This window comes from Castanea sativa, chromosome 5 (assembly GCF_040712315.1).
Source record: "Castanea sativa cultivar Marrone di Chiusa Pesio chromosome 5, ASM4071231v1".
Classification (NCBI taxonomy): domain Eukaryota; kingdom Viridiplantae; phylum Streptophyta; class Magnoliopsida; order Fagales; family Fagaceae; genus Castanea; species Castanea sativa.
The window spans coordinates 3,470,343-3,493,505 of NC_134017.1; the positions used below are offsets into that span (position 1 = coordinate 3,470,343).

The 23,163-nt window shown below is 33.3% G+C and overlaps 1 protein-coding gene and 1 pseudogene across 3 annotated transcripts; one reads left to right on the forward strand and one right to left on the reverse strand.

Annotated features, from left to right (window-relative positions):
* The first annotated feature begins 4,960 nt into the window (after nucleotides 1–4,960).
* Nucleotides 4,961–12,902, forward strand: LOC142634152 (E3 ubiquitin-protein ligase SPL2-like). 3 transcript variants are annotated; one of them, XM_075808436.1, is made up of 6 exons: nucleotides 4,961–5,470; nucleotides 8,371–8,472; nucleotides 9,442–9,621; nucleotides 9,793–9,914; nucleotides 10,308–10,427; nucleotides 12,252–12,902. In XM_075808436.1, the coding sequence occupies exons 1-6, from the start codon at nucleotides 5,087–5,089 to the stop codon at nucleotides 12,541–12,543; spliced, it is 1,200 nt and encodes a 399-aa protein (XP_075664551.1). In that variant the 5' UTR covers nucleotides 4,961–5,086; the 3' UTR covers nucleotides 12,544–12,902. The 3 variants fall into 3 exon arrangements, with proteins under 3 accessions (XP_075664551.1, XP_075664553.1, XP_075664552.1); XM_075808438.1 differs by having other exon boundaries at nucleotides 12,264–12,902; XM_075808437.1 differs by having other exon boundaries at nucleotides 9,442–9,612.
* A 1,007-nt stretch (nucleotides 12,903–13,909) lies between these two features.
* LOC142634550 (protein NODULATION SIGNALING PATHWAY 1-like) lies at nucleotides 13,910–15,649 on the reverse strand (annotated as a pseudogene).
* Nucleotides 15,650–23,163: the final 7,514 nt, after the last annotated feature.

A 23,163-nucleotide genomic window follows, 5' to 3' on the forward strand; every position in this document is an offset into this window, starting at 1 on the left:
GAAACTGCATATTTCCCAGATATTTCTAAGAGACCATATTGTAAATTTAATATTTAAAATAATATGTAGAAAAAAGTATACTTTATGTCTAAAATTGAACACTTCACCTATCAAAATGAAAGAAAATAATTTGTATAACAACGTAAAGAGAACATGATCTAACCAAAAAAAAAAAAAAGACTACATAGACATTATTTATTAAGATTTAATTGCATTTAACAGGATCTTTATATTGCATTTATTGTTATTATGCTTTTGTTGAGCCTCCTCATCCTCCACATCATTGGCTACATTATTATTCTTTTTTATTATTTACTTTCTACTTTTAAAATCTTGACTATATATATATATATAGGCTTTAAACCAAACAAGCACATAGAAGAATGATTTGAACCAGTAACAGCAACCAACCAATTGTCAGGGCTGGCCGAACAAGGAGCACAAATTTATCTTAGGCAGTTTTAAGCTTACATATTCATATAATTTAATTTTGATGTTATAACTAAACAATAAATCAATGAAAAATTAAAAAAAAAATATAGTCTATAAATATTCATCTTTGGTGATTTTAATAGTTGATAGACACATTCAAATACATAACCAAGATTGTATTTTGATATAAATATAAAATCTCATTTCCAAAATAACTAAGTATCATGTCAAAAAAAAAAATCAAACAAAAGCTGAGAGAGAGAGAGAGAGAGAGAGAGAGAGAGAGAGAGAGACTTGTGATGGAAAACTAAAAAGAAACCATTTCCAAGTCATATTAACCCAAAATAGTATTATAAAAAAAATGATTTATCAACTAAAGTAAAGTTGCCATCAAATTTTTCGAGAGAGAAATAGAAAATAAAATGAGAAGAAGAAGCATCAATATATATATATATATATATATAGAGAGAGAGAGAGAGAGAGAGAGAGAGAGAGAGAGAGAGAGAGATCACATTTTTCGGGAGAGAAATAGAAAATAAAATGAGAAGAAGAAGCATCAGAATAAAAAATATAGTCATGATTAGTCAAACACCAAATTATCCAAGCCATGCCATATAAGAGAATAACTTTATATTCTTGTAAATTATCTTTATATGTAATATGATAACACTTAACAACCATAAAAAAGAAAAAAGAAAAAAAGATAATAACTTAAAAACATAAAAGCAAATTGCATCAACCCAAAGTAGAATTCTAAAGAATACATAAATTTATCAATCTAAAGTAGAGATACAAAAAACAAAAAATTCACACAAAATAAAACATGAAAGAGAGAGTAATAACCTTTTTCACATGGGAAAATATGTATAGAATGGGAGAGAGAATGACATATTTATAGTAATAGAATGAGGCTAAGTAGAGTCAAAATAAAAAGAAGAAGAAGAAAAGAATTTGATGTAAAAATAAAAATAAAAAGAAGAGAAAGGGATAGATGAAGAGTGACATTAAGATTGAAAGTTGTGGAGAGATGAAAATATAAAAGGGACATTATGGTTAGAAATAGGTAGATAATGTGGTCGCTAATGTTGCTTAACAGAAGAGTAGTAACAATAAATGGTACGCTTAAACTTTTAGATATATATATATATATATATATATATATAGATATATATATATAGATTATGTGACTTGTTTAAATGATACACATATATAGTTTTATAAATTATCTTATAATAAGTTGAAAAAAATAGCTATAAACATATTTGGAGCTAACTTTTGCTATTTGAATGACCCCACGAAGGTAATATGATTTTAATATTTCAACTTTTGGGTTGCAGGAAAAGACATTATACCTAGTTTGAAGAAGACCTGGGGAAAAAAAATAATATAAAAACATAAAAACAAGAAGAAGAAGACACTAGGCAGCAAAAACATTAGAAGTGAGATATTTTTATGTACTTGGAACTTGGAGCATTTTTTATTTTTTTGAATTAATAAGAAATCAATTAGCTTGAAAAATAGTTTCCCTAGCTAGTTTGCAACTTAATGGTCCAATTATGCCTCATTTTAGTGTGTGTTTTTGAATTCTAGATGTCTTAGAAACCTTATAATGTGCCTACCAATTGAATTACAAGACTCTTAGTTAAGTGTGTTGTCTAAGCCAAATAAAAAAAAAAAAAATTAAAAAAAGGTAATTTTAGTTTATGTTAATGGCATGCTAAAAAATCACAGAGGTGACCCATTTGATTTATTTTTGACAGATATGATTGAATTTAACCTATGAAGTTTGCTTCACAATGATTGCTTTTCATTGTCATTAATCAGGCCAAGAAACCAATTGATTTTTCGGTGTAGGCGGAGGTTTGAACCATAGATCTTTTATTCGACAACAAGAAATTTTATCAGCTAAGCTAATTAGAACCCACAGGTGAGTAGATAACCCAGTTTATATAGACGTTCAATGGGGATAAGTGTTACCTAATTGAGTCAGAATTAAAACAACTAGTCGTAGACCCACACGTTGCGTGAGAATAAATAATTATTTTATATTGTAATATAATGTATAATTTTTTCTCTTAAATTTTTTGAAGATAATTTGTTCTCCCTAAAAATGAAAAAAATTTCTATTCAGTCCAATTAGGTCTACTTCGGTCCAATTTGTTCCACTTGATCCAATTCGGTCCACTCGGTCAATTTTGGTCCCCCCTTTAGACCATTTTAGACTAATTAGGCCTTAAATTGATTCTTTTTGTAGGTTTTCTTATCAAGTTTAGCTCAAAAATTCATTTTTCTTCATTTTTGGGTGAAAGTATGAAATTTTATTATATTTGGATTAAACTCTTTAATTTTGAGTTAAAAAAAATACAAAGAAAATACTAAAATAAACATTAGAAATATGAGCCCTAAAAATGCAATAAAAATGATAAATATTCAAAAGTCTTATTCGGTTCACATTGGTTCTATTCGGTCCATTCTGTCCTCTTCGGTCCAATTTGGTCATGTGCGGTCCTATTTAATCCATACTGTCCACTAAAGTTCTATTTGGTCCAATTCGGTTCATTCGGTCTTATTTAGTCTAATTCGGTCCATTCAGTCCACATTGGTTTTATTTGGTCCAATTACTCCTATTCGGTCCATTCTGTCCACTTTGATCCACTTCAGTCGTATTTGGGGCCATTCTGTCAATTTTGTCCACTTCCGTTTTATTCGGTCCATCTTGTCTACTTTAGTCCTATTTAGTTCACATTACTTCTATCCGGTCCACTTTGGTCCACTCTGTCTTATTTGATCCAGTTCGGTCTAGTATGTCTACTTCGGACCTATTCGGTCCAATTTGGTCATGTTCCATCCATTATGTTGACTTCCGTCCTAATCGGTTCATTTGGTCTACCTTGTTCCTATTTGGTCATATTCTGTCCATTTGGTCCACTTTGTTCCATTTGGTCATATTTCATCAACTTAGGTCACTTCGATTCATTTTGGTCCACTTCAATATATTTTTGTGCACTTACATAATGGGAAAGAATGTGTTTGGGTTGAAAACACCTAATATAAGTCCAAATTTATTAAAAAAATATATAAATCTCAAATATCTAAAATATTAAGCATAATATTTATTGTTACTGCATTTTTGTTAAGCCATATTAATGTAGCATTTTAGTTCACTTCAGTATAGCTAAATTTAAGTGGATGTCTTTTTAAACATAAATGCTATAAATAGACAAATCTAGGTGGTTATTCATTTGTTTTAATTTCATTACTTTTAAATAAATTGCATGAAGTTGATTATACGTTTAAGAAAAATAAATAAATATATACATATATGAATGTATGTATAATTGATGAAGTTCAGATCAACTTATGGCTCAAGCATAAAGACTTATCACCCTAACTATTTTTCTTTAAGAAAACAAGAAACTGATACTCATTATTTAAAATAAGAATAAATCTTAGATATAGTTTTTTTATGTACATTACATTAGATTCTCTAATTAAATTCAAGCACATAGATGCATTGAATTTAATTGTCCTTAGAAAAGAAAAGTCCTGGCAATACTTCATTAGTTAATGTCATAATGTGTTATTAGAGTCATATTTTTGTATGTTGGCAAATTTGAGTCAGAGCGCACTTTTTATGTATTTAAGTCTTAGTATATAGTTTCTAGAAGATATTCAAGAAAGACTACTAGAAGATATGATCAAACTACCCAAAGTTTTTCTCATTTTAGTGATGCATCTACCGTCTTGATAGATAGCTTGACACCAATCGATCCATTGAGGTAACTTATACCATGATACTAGCTAATCGATTGAGCTTTCAGAATTTGGAATTCTTAGTTTTGTTTATGATGATGTGACAATCTTGGGATTTGTGTAACCATGTATTAAGACTACTTAAATTGGGATTTGTTGAGGCAATTTTAACCATCATAACTTTTTTTTTATATATTTTTTAGTGTAAAAATGTGACATCTCATATCTCCTTGACTTTCGTTTGAGGAAAAAGATTATTCAAGTAACTAAGAATATATCTAAATAGATATAAGAAAATCGCAAAATTTGAATAGAGATTGTTTAGATATGTTAAGTAGTCTCGTGAGTTCATTACAATTAATATGATTTTGAGGATGTGATATTCATAACAATAATGACAAATAGAGAAGAGAGATTTAAATTTAAGTAATAAACTAAAAAAAAAAAGTATATCAATAAAGAGTTACAATAAAAAAAGAGAGTGTTCCACTTTGTTTTTGTCATTCACGTTCTCTAGTCATAATAAAACCCACATTGCTTGTGGGTTTCAGTTAACTAAACTTATAAAGTCTCTAATGATTAAATAAAAGATCTATGATTCAATTTTTGCTAAAAATTGATTGGTATCTTAGTTTGATAATAAAAAGTTATTATTAAAAGTATGCTCCATTTGTTTAAATTATCTCAAAAAAAAAAAAAAAAAAAGAAGAAGAAGAAGAAAAAAGCTCACGTTCCTCGTTCTAATTGGCCAAACACGCCCTCCCCCATTCTCCACAATCACTGTACTTTCCCCCTTCCCCACTTTCTCTTCACTCTCCAAAACCTCTCTCTCTCTCTCTCTCTCTGTCTGTTTTTCTCACATACACATAACCGAATGTGACTACCCCTAACGAACCGCCAAATGTCTTCACCCGAACAAGCCCTAGCCTCTCTTCTCTCCCAACTCGCGCTTTCCTTCGACGGCGCCGTCTTGGGCATAGCCTTAGCCTACGCCGCCGTGCGCTCCCTCCTCAAATTCTCCGCCACCTCCTCCTCCCTCAACAAAATCCTCAAAGCTCCCTCCGTCGTCCACGTGTCCGACCTCCGCTCCATCCTCGCCGTCCACGACGACCGAGACGCCTCCTCCTCCCAGCCGTCCGATCATCATCATCAGAAACTCGTTGTCCTACGTGGCACCGTCGAGGCCAAATCGGCCGTCGATTCTAGTTGGAAAACCTTCAAGCCTAATGTCCTCTTATCTCAAGAGTCCGGTGACAAAGCCGTCATCGTTCAACGAACTCAAACGGTGCGTTTTATTTTCTAATTATTTATTTATTTATCTTCTAGAAGCTTCTGTTTGATTAATAGTCTGTTTGGTTAGTGAGAAAGTAGAAGAAAGCAAAGGAAAACGAACTTTTTTTTTTTTTTTTTGGTTTTATTATTGTTATCAATAATTAATTAGTGTTTCTGTTTCTGAAATTTGTGTTTGCTTGCTGAGAAAGTCAATATTCGTGTTTGGGACCTTAGAGTGTTTAGTTTGTTTTACTTTTTTTTTGATAAGTAATTAACTTTATTGATATGAAGAATTTACTTCATGTTCATGATGATGAATACAAAGAAACTCAAATTATACAATGAATCAAACGGAAAAGCTCATAGAAGTATGAAATTCAAGAATGGAATTACAATGTGTAAAAACCCCTAAGCCCTATTATAAAAAGAAAATGTATAAATTTTTCTATGAAGTTTGCTTAAGATAACATAAGATTCTGAAGATAATAAATTAGGAATTTAGGAAAAGCCAGTTTAGAAGTAGACTAACTTAGTCAAGAAGATAGGGAGAAGTATAGTAAAAAAAGGGAGAGGAAGGATTGGAGGAAGAGTAATGGTAGTGGGGAATAATGTGGAAAGGAAGAACTAAAAAAATGAAGGGGAATAGTGGGAAACAGGTGGCTGATGCAGCACAAGAGGAGCTTAGCTATATTAATTGAGAATCCTCCATTATTATATGTTGAATTGATGTTCTTTTTAGTTATGCTCTTGGGCATGAACATAAGGTCTTGGATTACTCTGCAATTGGTTCTTGTGGGTGGCGTCAGGTTGCCCGTAGTTTTTACCGGTTAGAGGCAAATGGGCTCTTCTATTAAAAAAAAAAAAAGTTCTGTTTGGTTAGTGAGAGAGCAAAGGAAAATAAACATATTGGAAGAGATATAGTGTTTGTTTGGCACCACCTTATAGGCCAACTTTTTGATTTTTTTAGCTTCTATGTATAGCTTTTTAAAACTTCACTTTTTCTAAGTAAAAGTAATCAAGTATACTTCAGCATACTTTTAGCAAAAAGCTAAATAAGTTGTTCTCAAAAGGATACATAGAATGGTAATCTGAAACTATGCTAGAATTTAATGTAACAAAGTACACTAGTGCAAGGTCTTAAACAGATATCAGAAACATAATCATTACACACTACAGGATTGAATAGAGTTCTATACTTTTGAACTTGCTTCATCAACTCCACCTCTATCATCAAACATTGTGGAATTGAGAATCTTTGCTTTCACTTGGAACCTTTTAGATGAATAGCAAGCCAAGACACCACCTAATCCCTGCTGCAATGTCTCTGTCACAAGTAGACATTTTGACAAGCAGGTGCTTCCAAACTCTTCTTGTAGGTTTCTATTTTGTTCCTGCTGAATTCACACAGGACAAACTTATGTACAGTACCTTAGGTGCTGTTCCTTAGATTTCTCTCTTAAGATTCTGCCATGTGACCACTTAACTAAAAAATACACGTTCATCTTATGAGAAAAAAATCCACATGACAGAATCTTAAGAGGGGAATTTAAGGAACAACACCTAAGTACTGTACTTAAGTCTTGCCCTTCTCACTATAATTTACAACCCCACCTCCTCATTCTATCCTCTTTTTCTTGGCTTATTTTGCTTTAAAAATGAAACTGAGTAAAAGAACAGCTCTACCCACTAAAAAGTGAGGCTTTATAAAGCTGTACATAAGCTTCTGGTGAAATAAGCTGAGATTTTAAGTGAACCAAATTACTAGTTGCCAATCTGTCTTCTACAGCCAATTAATGATAATGGCACGTTTTAAAACCAAATCGGGTAACCAAAATTTTTTTTTGATAAGTAAAATCTGGGTAACCAAATTATACTCCATAAACTAAAAACAGGCTTCTTCTTGCTCCTAATTGCATCTTGAGTGGCAGAATGAAAGCTAAACATCCCCACCTACAGAAGGCAGCCAACAACACACTTCGTCAGCATGTTGACTTGTTGGAACTTCAAACAACCTACTTTGGATTAGGATAATCTTCACTGAAGTTGTTGGAGGTTAAGAGCAATGCCCATTGGAATTGTGTTTCTTTTTTGATTTCTTTAAAACTCTTTATTAAAATATTGAATTTATTAATGATCTGTTTGGTTGGTGAGAAAATGGTGGAAAGCAGAGGAAAACAAAGATTTTGGGAGAGAGATTGAATTGTGATTTGAAACTGTGTTAGATGAAAAGGAAATTCCTTTTTTTTCCCTTATGTAATTTTTTTATAAAAATTTAAAAATTGTATTAATAATTAGTGCTTCTGTTTCTAAAATTTAACGTGATGCATGTTTGATTGCTAAGAAAGTGTGGCAATATGAAAGGAAACAATTTGATTCAAATGAATTTGTGTTAGGGAGCTCAGAGAGCTGTGTTTTCCTACTTCAGCCTTTTGTGGAATTATTGTTAATATTTTTAAAATTATTAATACTCTGCTTGGTTACTGAGAATGTGGAGAAAACCAGAGGAAAAGAAACATGTTGGGAGAGATATTGTATGGTAGTTTGAAACTATGTTAGATAAAAAGGAACGTTCCTAGTTCTGTTTTACTGCAAATTAATGTGAAAAGAAATGAAATTAAGGGTATCAGCATCATCAAGGTATTATCTTCTTTTGCTTATACTTTTCAATTTTTTTGAAAAAATGTAGATTGCCTAAGGTGATTAGCTTTTCTACTTATACTTTGAGAGCAATGTGTTTTTGTGTTCTCCATGATAAGAAATGTCTGTCGGCTGTTTAAAAGAGTAAAAGCTTTGCATTTTTTATTTTTTATTTTAATGTTTGTGTCCATTGTCTCTAGTTTTGGTACACTAATATTTGCTGGGTTGTGAAAGTACTTTTGTATTGATTATGTGATTTTACTGTATGTGATGAAGTGTTTATACAACGAATGGAAGGGCTTTTTTGGATGGACGTCTGATTTACGCGCAATATTTGCTAGATCCCGGAGAGAACAAGAATCAAGCTCAATAAGAGTGGTAAATTCGTAGCTCATCATTTTGTTTATTTTTATTTTTTATATGTAACAAAATTTATTGATGAAATAATAGCCCAAGTACACGGGGAATATACATGGGAACAGGAAAATCAACCTTTGAGAGTACCAAGATCAATCAAGTCTAATAATGAACACAGAGAAGAAGAGCCTAAAGCTGGCATCCAATCATAAAAAATTTTAAAGAGAAAAAGCTTAAGATCTAAATTCATATCTCATCTTTGTTAGTTTATGAAAATGTATCATTTTACTATTGAAACTTTGACTCGCATAAAGGCATAGTAGTGTTGAACTGTTTGTTGTAATAGCAATTAACTGTTAATTTACTGGTTGTACAATACTTTGTTACAAATGTATGTTTTAAGTTTCCACACACCCACACACACACACACACACACACACATATATATATAAGGCTTCTAGGTATTTATTTATATTAAATGTATGTGTTATTAATGGGAATGCTATTTCCAAAAACTGCTTGGTTGTGATGTAACCGATTTGAATATACTGTTATACTGTTGCAAGATGATCTTTAGGTGTTGGTTTGATATTAGAGATGATTTGTTGTCAGCTAGGTTATCTAATTGGATTGGCCAAGCACTAGAATGGGATCTGCAAGCTTATTCAGGGAATCAGTGCTAGCCTAAGACCCTCAAGAAGGCTTAGCTGGCCAATCTAGTGGTTTGGAAAAGCCAACTAGCCTCGGATGAAGTTGTTATTTTATTTTGTTTATTTTTGGACGTTGGTGTGTTTTTACATGGTAGTTTCCTGTAATTTCCAAATATTTGGGCTTGGCATAACCTCCCATGGCTTTTCTCTAATGTGCATGTATCTGGAGAGGAATTTGCTTTGTTATGGTTGGTTGAATAAAACTTATGGCCTTTCATCTGTTATTCTTTTGCATTTGTGATAATGAAGCCTTGCCTCTTTTATTTGTTTCCTTTTGCAGGTTCCTTTTGTTCTGGTTGATGGTGGTCGGTGGCCGCATTCTGATTTTGTTGTTGTGAATATGGATGGCTCAAACCATCCCCTCCCTCTAACAACAGTTTTTCATCAACTGCAGCCTATTGCTGCTTCTCCATATACATTCCTTCAGGCACTTTTTGGCCATGAATATCCTGTGAGTTTGGTAAATCAAAATCTAATATTTCTTCACTTGTGCACAATAAAATTGATTTTATGTTGTATTGAAAAATCAATTTTGGTCTTTCATTTTGCACTTCCATCTATTTTGGGCTTTTGTGATATTGTCATTTTTATAGCAAATGTTTTGACACCATTACCTGTTACTTTTTGGAAGGTTGGTCTGCTTGACGAAGAGAAAATCCTTCCATTAGGAAAGGATATTACTGCTGTTGGCATGTGCAGTTTTAAAAATGGAATTCCTGAGATCAAGTCATGCAAGGATCTTCCTTACTTTTTGTAAGTGAATCATTCTTGAATGAGCTCTGTTAGGTTTTGTGGTTGGGCAAGGAAATCCAGGTGACAATAATGTGATTTTTTTTAGTGCTTCATCTAGGAGTTCTAATATAATTAAATGAGTTGAATCCTGTTACCTGTTAATTTGAAGGTGGTAAATGAGGATGATGGGTGGTCTGTGAAAATGTCAACTAATCAGTTGGCTATTACCTTGGTTTTAGAACAGGAAACCACTTTGGATACCATTATTATATGCGTTTTCCATATCTTTTTGCACTTTCAGTTTTGAATTTTGTTTTTGTATCAACTGTTCAAGTGATTTGTAGGCATTTTTATACCTATTCTTTGAGGCGCTGCTTTAAGTGGCATAATTGGTGTCACAATGGTCTTTTGCAGATCTGACTTGACCAAGGATCAGATGATTGTAGATCTTGCCTTCAGGAGTAAAATACTTTTGTGGGTTGGTGTTGCTTTTGGCTCCCTATCAATTGGTATACTTGGCTACGCAGTTATGAGGTATGATAGTTTTAGCATGCTATAGTTTTTATTTTTATTTTAAATTATTTATTTATTTTTATGATAAGTGACAAAAATTTTATTCAAAAAAGAAGCAAACCCAAGTACACTAGGGATGTACTATGGGGGCAATACAATCTAGATACCAAAATACAAAGGTCATGCTTTTGATGTCTTCTTTCCTGGCTAAAGATCATTCTTGTCTATCTTCTTGATAAGCCCCTAAAATATAGATATCATCGTTCTATTTTACATAGATTTAACGACATTCAAACTAGCATGAAACAGAATCAATACATTTTTCTTTTTCTAATGTAATCCAAATGTCTTATCCCTCTTAAGAAGAGCTGTAAATCAGGGATCTTGATCCTCTCCATTTCCCTTTGAAATGGAGTGTCCGTTTTATGGACAAGATCTTTCTGAAATAAATCAAGGGTGTAGGCCATGCCACCTCATTTAAAAGCCAACATTTTAACCCAACAACTTAATTCTAGCAACTTTTAACCATTTAAAAAAAACAAAATAAAAAAATACGTGTTAAATTAACTCTGCTCAGTGAGGGGAGAGACAAGGTCACAAAGGTATCTAACTCAAATACAAACAACCAGAGATCATTTCTTTTGGCTCCTATCTGATGCCCAGTCTGTAAGGGTTGGAGGATACCTGCTTGTTCTCCATAAATTTATACAAAATACAGATGCCCATTTATTGCATTTTTTATCCCAAGCTTAGAGGGTGATTCTTGAAGTGAAAGTTAATCGGAATTCATATGAGGATTGGAGTTATTCATGTGACTGAAGCTCCACTTGAGAGGAAACTCTTGTTCTGCTACTGCTTTGTTCAATGCATGTTGAAAGTTGTCACCATAAACAACAATGGATTGGTAAAGGGCCTTCAATTATTTAATTTGTGCTACTGCTATCAAATATCAATAATGATCCAAAGATTCTTTCTTTTCCTATAATGAATGGTAAGTCTAATGGGTTCTGAGAGCAATCGTGAAGCCCCTAAGAATTAGAAACAAATTTTTTACCGAATCACCGTTTTGCTTCCCACGGTGATTTATTAGGACCAAGAGAGTAGTTATCTGTTTCTTGTGCTATTGGAAAATAGAAGATTCAGAACTCAGAAGGGTAGAGGAACCAAAAAAAAGGGAAAAAGAAAAAGACCAATCTCATATGCAATCAAACCCAGATTTTCCCGGAAACTTAAAATAAAAACCTTTTTCAGGGAAAGAAGCACATATGCTAAGCTTCAAACAACAGCCGCCGCCCTACCATCATCAACAGTCTACCACAGCCGCCACCAGCCTCTGCCGATGCCTCTGCCTTCATTGCTTCCACCCCATATGAACTGGACATCAGATAGTAGCCCAAAGAGATGGAGATCTGAGATCTCGCTGATTTTATTTTAGTTAGACACCCTTGTCTTTTCCCCTCTATCTGGCTGAGGTTTATTTTCTGATAAGTACCCTCTTCTGGCAGAGTTAACAGAGGCTTATATATATATATATTAGTTTACTTTAGTTTACTTAACATAGTTAAAGTTGCTCTAGTTAAGTTGTTGGGTTGAGATGTTGGCTTTTAATTGAGGTGGCATGGCCTACTCCCTTGATTTATTTCAGAAAGATCCTGTCCATAAAATGGACACTCTCCATTTCAAAGAGAAAAGGAGAGGATTCAGATCTGTAATCAGACTAATGCCTTATTCAGTTGGTTGTTTCATTCCCGAATGAGAAACAAGCTTAACTATTGAAAGAAAGCATTGATCTGATCATAATCAAAAGTAATTTTTTTTCAATACATGGTTTATAATTGTCTTCAGGAATTGGAATAGATGGAAAGAGTGGAGGCAAAATAGACAGCTCCAGCAACAAAGCCAGGCTGCTAATCCCGATGCTGACACTCAGATTGCATCAGAGGAGGAGACAGGAGATGTTCCAGACGGAGAGTTGTGTGTGATCTGTCTGATGAGGAGAAGGCGATCTGCATTCATTCCATGTGGGCACCTAGTGTGTTGCCAACTGTGTGCTATCTCAGTTGAACGTGAATCCTCACCTAAGTGCCCTGTTTGTAGGCAGGAAATACGGAACTCAGTGAGGATATATGATTCCTGAGGAAAAGAGTTACTGTTTCTTGAATTAGCACACTGTGATGAGGAGTTTGTGGAGAGTCACTGTATTTGTCAAAGTGACATGTAATGATTGGTCTCTTTGTTTATGAGGCTAAGAGTTCTAAAGAGGTACAGTTAACTTATTTTTTGGGGTGAAAGTTAGGTTTATAGGAGCATCTAATGTGAATATACCTAGTAAAGTGATGCATATTGCTTTAATTGATTATCAAGACTTCACTTATAAAAAATTCAAATTCTATAACAGGTTGGGTGTTGTAGATTTTGTAAATTTAATTTCTTTCCTCCTTTCTCTGCAACTTGAAAACTGACTAGAATTATAAAGAATGCTTTTAAAGTGTTGTTTAATATAATTTGTGTGCGATTGGGTCATTGGTTTGATGGAAGAAGCGAATTTGATGAAATCTGGCTTTAAATATCGGTCTAGGGGTATTTCACTGGCCTTTCAAGTGGTCCAAGCCTCATCTTTCAAGCTCTGTGCTCTATAATGGGCATTCTGAATGGCTTTTCAAGCGGTCCAACTGGTTCTAGCGATAGTAATCAAGCTGTATGACCTGAGCAGGTACCATTGGACCCCTGTAATATACTAATTGTCTACTTTGTATACAGGAAAATGAAAAAAGAAATACTTAAATATGTCAAAAGTTCTAGGGCAAATATGTCATTCTCACTCATTTGTTTTGGTGGAATGGTTGGTGTTGCAACTTACAATGGCTGGAGAACACAATGCATACAGGAAAATGAAAAAGAAACACTTAAATATATGTCAAAAAGTTCTATGGCAAATGTGTTATTCTCATTCATTTGTTTTGGTGGGATGGTTGGTATTACAACTAACTTGAGATTTATTTTTTATTACTTAAATTTTAATTTATTTGCTAGCACTTTCACTTATGTGTCATGCTCACCATAATGCACTTAGAAATTCAGCATTTTATTGCAAGTTGGGATTCGGGCAGAGGAAAGGTGAAAGCTCAACCCTTAAATTAAAGACATAAAGTAGAGCGCATGCCTTCAGATTGTACTGAACCTTATTGTGCTCGTTCAGAGTACGTACTTCTTAAGCCGAAAGGTCTGGATTCTAAAAAAAAAAAGAGTACGTACTTCTTGATAGGAATTACAATTTTTATTGAAGAAAAAAGATGGACAACAATTTAAGTACTAAAATTACAGAAGTCAAGGAGTTCTTTCAGAATTCATCTTTTCTGTGTCCTCAAAAGATTTGAACAAGAATATTGCAAGGATAATTTTTTCAGCTAAGTAGCTGCAAAACAAATAAAGCATATTGCAAGAAGCAAAGACTGCCTAATCAGCCTTTTCACATGCTTATATATCTATGTAGCTTAATAATCTTAAAAGTTTACATGGAATATCAGAAAAGAGCAAAATAGAAACCTGTAACTGTTTTTACTGTCAATGTCTTTTGTGTCCAACTTCCACAAAGAACAAAAAGAAACTGGCTGCCCTTTCCACCATAATCCAACACAAGCATCTCTCTCTTCAACTCTCATCTCCCAATTACTATCATACTTCCTCAACAAAGCTCTACCTCCATCAATAGCATCCTCTCTGAAAGCCTCTCCAACAAACCCAACTCCTCTCATTCTCTCACACCACTTCTCGTTCCCTTCATTCATCACTCCCTTGTTGGACAATGCCTTAGCCGCCTCGCCTTCCATCAATTTCCTCTTGTCACATTCTCTCCCCTTGAAAGCTGAGCTCGTTGAGTCCAAAAACCTCCACAAAAACTCCACTCATCGTGGGAACCCCTTTGCAAAATCCCCACAATTGTTGCAGCTGCATTCCATGTTGTTTTCACTTAGGATCACACCTTTCGGCTCCATACTCCTTAGCACTCTCAAGAACTCGGTTCTTTCATCTGGGGCATTGTGATCCAATCCATGAAGCCTAAACTGCGCGCAAATTATTAAGGTCTCATCAAAGACCGTGTTTATGACTTGCGAATTTAGACGTTGGAATGGATAGTCATCGAGCCGGTTGATCTGCAAGTTAACATTCATGAGCTTGGCAAAATTGAGAAGCCTAGTGGAGATGTTGTCACCTGGAGGTCCTATTGTAAATGACATCTCTTTGTTTTGATCATCTTCAGTAGTTTGTGCTATGATTGTGATATGGACTAATGGAGGTGGCCCTCCTGGCCTGCGACTCAAAGCCTCAAGCAGTGTTGGCCATTGAACACCATGTGAGACCCCAATATCAAGAATGTGAAGATTGCCCGAGCGGTTAGGCTCTTGAGCTAGGATTTGGAGGATAGAAGCGTTTGCTATGTTGTTAGGAAAGGCGAACCAAGGACTTACCTCATTGAATTTGAGCAACGGTTGTTGGAAGATACGTGAATCTGTGGAAGCAAAAGTAAGAACTTTTGGGTCTATTGATGATGTACTACTAGAGGAGGAAGCGGCAGAAGATGAAAAGGAGGATATGTGTTTTGTCAGCGCTTCAAAGGCATGCCAAGCGAGGCGGTGATTGGCATCACCCTTTGCATCACGGAGCTCCTTGAGGACATAGGGAAGGTGTTGAACTCGTGACATGTCGTTCTTTGTGATGGCTTCGGCGCAAGGATTAAGGAGCTGTTCAGCCCATCTGCCTTCCTTCTTCTTGTTGTTGTTACCGTTATGACAGTTATTTCCTGTAGACTTATTAGAACTTCTCTTGTTTCCAACTGATTTCTTGTCTGTCACAACTTCTTGATCAACTGCAGCTGCTGCATCTCCACTCTCTGCCTGCAGGGAGATCCTACGGTTGTGATTCTTCCGCTGATGATTTGAAGATGGTTTGGGAAGTGGGTCAGAGGCAGTTTTTCTTTTCTTTGATGAATCAGATGGTGATGGATGATTGGTGATACTTGCATAATCACTTTGTGTGGAAGTGGTGATATTGGCAGTGTCGTTGGTGAGATAGGTGAGGGTAGAATTAGTGTCAATTAGAGCTTGGCTCATGTTTTGGCTTTCATCCCACCATCCTGAATTGTAAGAATCATCCATGAAAGCTGGAAAGATTGTACCTGTATCGAGCCAATCCATGATTTGATCTGAGGTGGGGTGGTTTGGTTCTGGTTCTCCTATTGTCATAGTGTTTGATAAAAAAAGAGAATGTTTTTAAGTGAAGGAAGAGAGAAAGAAAAGATGCTTTTGTTTTGTTTTTTTTGAGGTTTGTTCTTTTTTATGTAGTACAGTTTGATCATTGACCAAATAGAAGGGGATTGATAGAGGCTTCAGATTAAAGAATATAAAAAAAATGAATGAGGTAGTGATGCACTTAGAAAGCGACAATGTAGAGCATCTCCCAAACTGTTCGGGCTATTTTAAGCTCTAAGGGAAAGCAATAAGTAATGTCTCTTCTGTATTTTGAGCAGTTAGATTATTCTTTTTCGTGTCATGGTGGTTAAAAATTTGCAAATAAAGATGGAAGATAGGACGTTCTTTCCTGTTTCATTATTTTATTTTTAAAAACAAGAAGTTGGTACCACTTTGGGCACTTGGAAAGAGTACTATGAGTCCCTGCTTAAAATATACATGGGTTTTCTCTCAGGATCAAATGCTCTTTTTTTATTTTTTTTTATTATAATTTATTTATATATTTTAAAATTGATCATCAACTCTTCGAAAACTGAATCATTGAGTTTTATTTTCTTGATTGTTTTTAATTTATAATTAAACAAGTTCCAGTTTTAGAAATTTTATCTGGGTTTTGGATTCTTGTTTGGGGGTAAGTAACATGTAATTAATCTGTCTGTCGCAAGTTTTAATATTCATTGTTTTTCATCAGTTTTCATGTGGATAATATGTACTGCGATATGCTATTTTTTATTAACCCCCCCAAAAAAGGTGCTATTATCTCTCTATCTTTAGTAAAGTTAGTTAAAAAAATGCTATGGGATTGAACCAGCAGTAAGCTTACCTAATACATATTTATTCTGGGGAGGTGATGTTTAATCCAAGATTCATTGGAAATCAACAAATTTCTAGGGCTGTGTATTTAGCCATTAATTACAAACCAATCTAATCCAACTGGATGTCTCAAATTGATTTTTTGAGTGGTTGGGCAACTTGGGTTGAAGAGAGGTACCGTAGGTTGGGTTGGATTTGAGATATATCAACTTGTGGAGGTCAGTGAAAATTCTGATTTAGACCCCAAATTTAAGCAGTGGAGTAAAGAATTACTGGACTGATTTTCAGATAAGTACAAAGTTAAAAATTTGATAGATTGCACAGTCATAGTAAGTCTCACCAAAATCAAAATACTATATATTAAAAAAAAAAAAAAAAGCAATATAAAGCACATAGTGATGAAGTGAAAAACTTTTGAAAACTCTTCAAATGAAAAACCATTTTAGGGTATCCGACCCCATAGAAAATTTACTAAAGAATGAACAATTACAATAGTCTAGACTTTTAGAACCTTTGTAAAATATACTCTTTAGTATTTACCTTAGTAAATATCTCATTCGCCTCTCTCCAATTCTATAATCTTTCCATGAACGAACATATTCATAACAATTGGAACTTTGGTACTCAAAGAACTCTTATATATATATATATATAAAAGCAGAGACCTAATAGGAGAGAACATTAAGTTTCTTATATATGTGACACATACCTTAAGATTATCTTTATTTAGGCTACCACATGACAAAATTTATTTTTTATCCAAGTTATAGTTTATTGATTTAGCTAATGGAATAAATATACATATTGATTGTCTATAGTTATGTACTAATTATTTTTATGAAAGGAATTTTATGTGCTTATTTTTATATATTTTATATAAGAAATCATTTTTAATTGGAATAATAATACTAATAATATAAAGTGCATTTGTTGAAGGATATTTTAATCACATAAAAACATGACCCTTACAAAAATAAATATTTGTGAATTCAATAAAATTAATTTCAATTCTTTAGATTTTCTAACTCATTTCAATGACATGTAATGTAAATAAATAATATATATATATATATATATATATATATATATATGGAAAAAATATCTTAGCATTTATTCTATGTAATTAAAAAAAGTACTAATATGATGGATACATTTATTTTTTGTATTTATTATTTTAAGCAATACATTAATTATTTAAATATAATGAAATTTTGATGTCATTTTCTAAGATTTATATAAGAAAAAATTGATTTGAAATATGGTATTCTTACTCAAATTTAGTTGCTTTTGCAACAATTGAAACAAAGTCTAACAAAAGAAAGAAAAAATTTCATAACACACAATCAAGAATGTAAAAAATATAATTGAAGGATATTTGCAATTTCATTTTATCAAAATGATATTAACATTGTTGACTAGGCAAGAAATATGCCTAGCTATATTAATTAACATATCATGCAATTTTTAAATTTTCAAACACATATAATATGATCAAATCACTAACTACTTTTAATGTCTTTCTATTTTATTTTTTTTATGTATAAAATAGAACACTAAAGATTACATTACAAGAAAAATTATTAAAAATATTAGAGAAAACTAATAACTAGTAAGTGATATTAGTATCAATTATAAAATTCAAAATGCATTGCACACTGTGCAAAAATTTAGTATAAAGCAAATTGATTTGATACGGCGAAGGAAGAGTTCTAGGAAAAACAAGATTACATACCAAAAAATTTAAGAATTGTGGATAAATATGGTTATGGAGTTAGTATTGGATCACAGTTTCTGTATCATACTTAATGGTGTTGTTTGTGATTAAGGTGTTAGTAGGAATTTATTTTGTCATTATATGTTATTATGATGTTCTCTATATATCACTTTTGTTTATAAAGTTTGTTTAGAGAACTTTCTACAAGTGAACTTGTAAGTGCACAATTGCACCTGGACCCAAAGACAACTGTGGGCTCAGGCCCAATGAGCCTTAAACAATGAAATTTATAGAGTGTGGATCTGAAATCTAGTTAGGGGTACTAGAAACTTAATAGACAGGCTAAGGTGTAAAAACACTTGCGAATAGTAAATGATTATTGCAAAGGAGCTTCCTCGGACATAAGCCGAGGACAGTTTCTGTATTATTTCTCTTTTTTTTCTTGAAGGTTACAATTCTTAGTTCCTTTTGATCACTAATCCCCCCTTTCTCTTTGGCCTTCTCCCTCCTTAAATACTTCTTCTCTTAGTGCTTTATCCACGTGTTGCACAAATCTTATCCCCCTCCTCTGACACCACCTTCTTTAAGTGTTTAAATAGTAACTAAAAGTTTTAGTTCTACTGTTCAGGGGTCACTTCCCCATTAATGCGGCCAGGGAGGTAGGTGCAGCATCTTTAATGTGGAGGTGACAGCCTTTTCCCAAGATATTTCTCTAACATCGGTGCATCTAGAGGGTACAGGGATCCCCTTCTTAACCAACAGTCTTTCTGGAACTCTGCCTTGATCTTTCTAGCGTATCTCCAAGTCCTCCCGAGTCTATCCGAGGAGAGATTTATCCTCGGGCGCATCCTCGGACCCTCAGCGTATGGGCCGATTTGCAATCCTAACGGCCTTTTAATCAAGAACGAATTGGTCCTTCTTGTCGGAGCCCAAAGGCCCAAATGCCTACTCGGGTTCTTTTACTCCCCATAGAACTAATGTAGATTGGAGAATGAATTGAAGCTAATGCAAACATATGACCAAAAGTTTGTTTTTATTAAACCTATATGTTTTACATATATTTAATAAAACAAAGGATTATGAGCATCGTTAAGATCTGATAGGATTATTAAATAGTCATATAACATAAGTGCAAGATAGCTTATTCACCTTAAAGTTTGTTCTCTACAACCCATTTGTTTGGTTAATTGGTTTAGCCTTATTTTATGAGATTCCAAAAATTTTAATACTAGGATTTGTGGTAAGTTTCAATTTTAAGTGGAAATTGAGTTTAATCTTGATGTAAAATATGCAGTCTTGCATGATCAATTTCCTTTGTAGTTATTGTTGCAGGCATATGTTGCACATTTTATATGACTTAGATTCAAGAAATGTGTGTCATTTCTTACTTTGGTGAATCTCTATTGAGCAAATTTAACATTTTGAGGATTTTACATTCATTCAAAAAGATGAATGTATCATTGAAGTGAATATTATGTTCTTCTAGTGCCTTTCAAAGAGTATAGATAAGTTATTTTAACTTTATTACTTTTAGATGAATTGCACGAGACTAATTAATGATCTTTCTCTAATTGTATTTCTTACACAATTATATATGAATAAAGTGTATTTTTTTTTAAAATGGCATTGTGAGATTAAGTTTGTAATTTTGAATTTAATTTTTTTTTCCTGTTCATTTTCAAGTTGATGTCTCTTCATGCAAAATAGATTTTTAATTTTTATTAACCTAACTCGTGCATTGCACTGATTAGCGATTAGTATTAACAAATACATCCACCAAGTTGGGTCATTGCACTTGTGAGGACACATCATATTATGGTGTGATCACCCATCTTAATCGTATGCTAAAATTACTACCAATGAACTCACTAAATGAGGTTTATGATTTTTTTTTTAAAGTTTGGATGAACAACACTCCAAGAAAATGTCATGGCTAAAGCCTCATAGAGAAGAATGTTTAGAAACTCTCGAGGGTGGTCTACTAAGTAATGATTTTTATTTTTATTATTTTTTAGTTTGGATGAACAACACTCCAGGAAAATGTCATGGCTAAAGCTTGATAGAGAAGAATGTTTAGAAACTCTCGAGGGTGGTCTACTAAGTACTAACAGTTTAGACTCAAGGAAGCAAAAGTTTATCAATAAGCTTAAACCAATAGGCCTCCCAAAGAAAATCATGCTAAACTAATCTAATTTAGTTGAATTTATGCTGTGCATCAAATTTATTTTAATCAGTATTAGATAATAATAAAAATTTAGTATTAGATAAAAATGATGGAAATGTTTTATTTATTCAAATAAATTAGTTTTGATTATGATGAGTTATGGGTAGTTTCATTAATAGATAAAATTAGTATTTATGTTAATCTTTTTGTAATTTTTTCTTGTATAAATTCAAATACTGAAAATGAATTAATAAAACTTAGAAATAAAATTTTAAGTAATTAGACGTTTATACATTTAGCCAAAAAACATTAACATTGTTCATAGTATTTATTTATTTGTAGCAGGGGCTCTTGGTTCATGATAGACAATGTGGGCATGTAAGATATACATCATCTACCGAAAAAGAGAGTTTAAAATGAATGATTGTGTAGTAGTAATATTTTTTCAGTTTAGATGGAGATGAATTCTAAATGCAGATCTGGTCTCCTCCTCCTTTGGGTCTTTAAAATTTACAAAATCATAGATGCATGCAATGCAAATATACACCAATTGATTTGATCTATCTGTGATAAAATTAAGTATATATGTTAAGATTATGCTATTACTTTTTATTTGTTTAACAAAGTAATAGCTTTCCTATTACTTGAACAACTTGGACTTTAATTAAAAAGGGAAAAAGTAAGAGACCAAGAACAATAGATTAATAAGTTTCTTGATATTTAGTTTTCCCAAAATTGGTGATCTATAATGTTTGCATTTTGAATTTCTCAACTCCAAATATTTTCCTTGTTCATGGCGTTCAGTTGTTATTTGTATAATATAAACCTAAATGGTCAAGCTCATTACTTAAAAGGTGTAAATGCACTTTTAGTCCCTATATTTTGCACTTTTTCCATTTTAGTCCCTACATTTTAATTTTACCACTTTTAGTCCCTAAACCAATTATCGCCTGACATTTAGGTCATTTCCGTCAGTCAACCGACGGAAATAGTTGACGTGGTTGACGATGAAATAAAAATAATAATATAATCACACATTAATTAATTAAATTAAAAACAAATATTAAAATAATTAAAAAAATTAAAAAAAGAAAAGAAAAAAAAACTCGAGAAGAACATGAAGAAAACAAGAACTCCAACCCAGATAAAAGAACTCAAGAACACAAACCTAAACACAGAATTTTCTTTCCAGCCGAACCTAAACCTAGAAATTTTCTCTCTACCTAAACATAGAAAAATCCAGCCACCATCTCCACTGATCAAACCCAGCCAACAAACATAAACACAAACCCAACCAATAAACTTAAACACAAAAACTCATAAATTTTCTTTCCACCCGAACCCAAACTCACAAATTTTCTTTCTGCCCAAATACAGAAAAATCCAGCCACCACCTCCACTGATCAAACAACCACTACCCACCATCACAGTCGCCACAACCCACTATCCTAACCGCCACAACCAAACCCAACTCAATCTCAACCCCAGCCATCTCGATCTCTACCCACCCCAGCCAACTCATAACCCACCCACCCCAACCCAACCTCAAACCCAGCCACCTCGACTCAAGCCACCCCAGCCGGTCTCAATCCACCCACCCTAGCCTGACCTAAACCCAACCCAACCTTTACCCACCCCAGCCGGCTCACAACCCACTCACCCTAACCCATGCTCAAACCCAGCCATCCTGAACTCAACCCCAACCACCATGACTCAAGCCACCCCAGTCGGTTTCAACCCACCCACCCCAGACCAACCTCACCCCACCTCGATCTCAACCCATCCACCCAAACCACCACCCACCACAGCCACCACGAGCCACTACACCACTAGTTACCACGAGAGTGAGAAACACGAGAGAGAGAGAGAGAGAGAGAGAGAGAGAGGGAGAAGAAAAACTAATTTAACAAAGTGAGATGGAAGAGAAAATAATTTGAACCCAGTTTGTGATCTCTTCCCACAGAGAGAGAAAGTCAAGATACTTTTTAGATTTTAATCTTAGTGATTTTTGGTTTTATTTCTGTTTTTATTTAATTAAAATTAATAAATTAAATTTATATGCTAACGTGGCATTATATTCTATACGATTATATTATTTTTTATTACACCGTCAGCCACATCAGCTATTTTCATCGGTTGACTGACGGAAATGACCTAAATGTCAGGTGTTAATTGGTTTAGGAATTAAAAATGGTAAAATTAAAATGTAGGGACTAAAATGGAAAAAGTGCAAAATGTAGGGATTAAAAGTACATTTACGCCTACTTAAAATTAGGACTCAGATTCATTACATGAAATTAGAAGCTTTTGTTTCTCAAAAAAAAAAAAAAAAATAGAAGCTTTTTAATGTAGTACCTATAAAAATGTATACTCATAGCATTTCAATTTTCATCAATCTTGTATTCCAAAAATAAGGCTGCACTGAATAGGCGGCAATCTAATAGAGGCAAATGTATTGCAAACTACACTTACAATCGAGTTCAAAATTAGAATCACATATATTACAACACTTGCAATTCATGTTGATATAAGAGTATTAGGATGCTCAGAGATTATAATACCATAACCTATAAACAGAAAAATTATATCTCTCATAATCTGAAATAAAACAAAAAATTAAGTAAATAAGAAAAGGGTATGAAGAAAAGAATTGCTGCATAATTCTTAACCGTTTCTTATGCTATAATTAAATGAATTCAAATTTCAGGTGCAAACAAGAACTAAATCTAATAAAAATCTACCAAACAAGGAAAAAAAATTCTAACAAAAAAAAAAAATCAACAAAACAAAACCCAAGAAATTAAAATTAAGAACAAA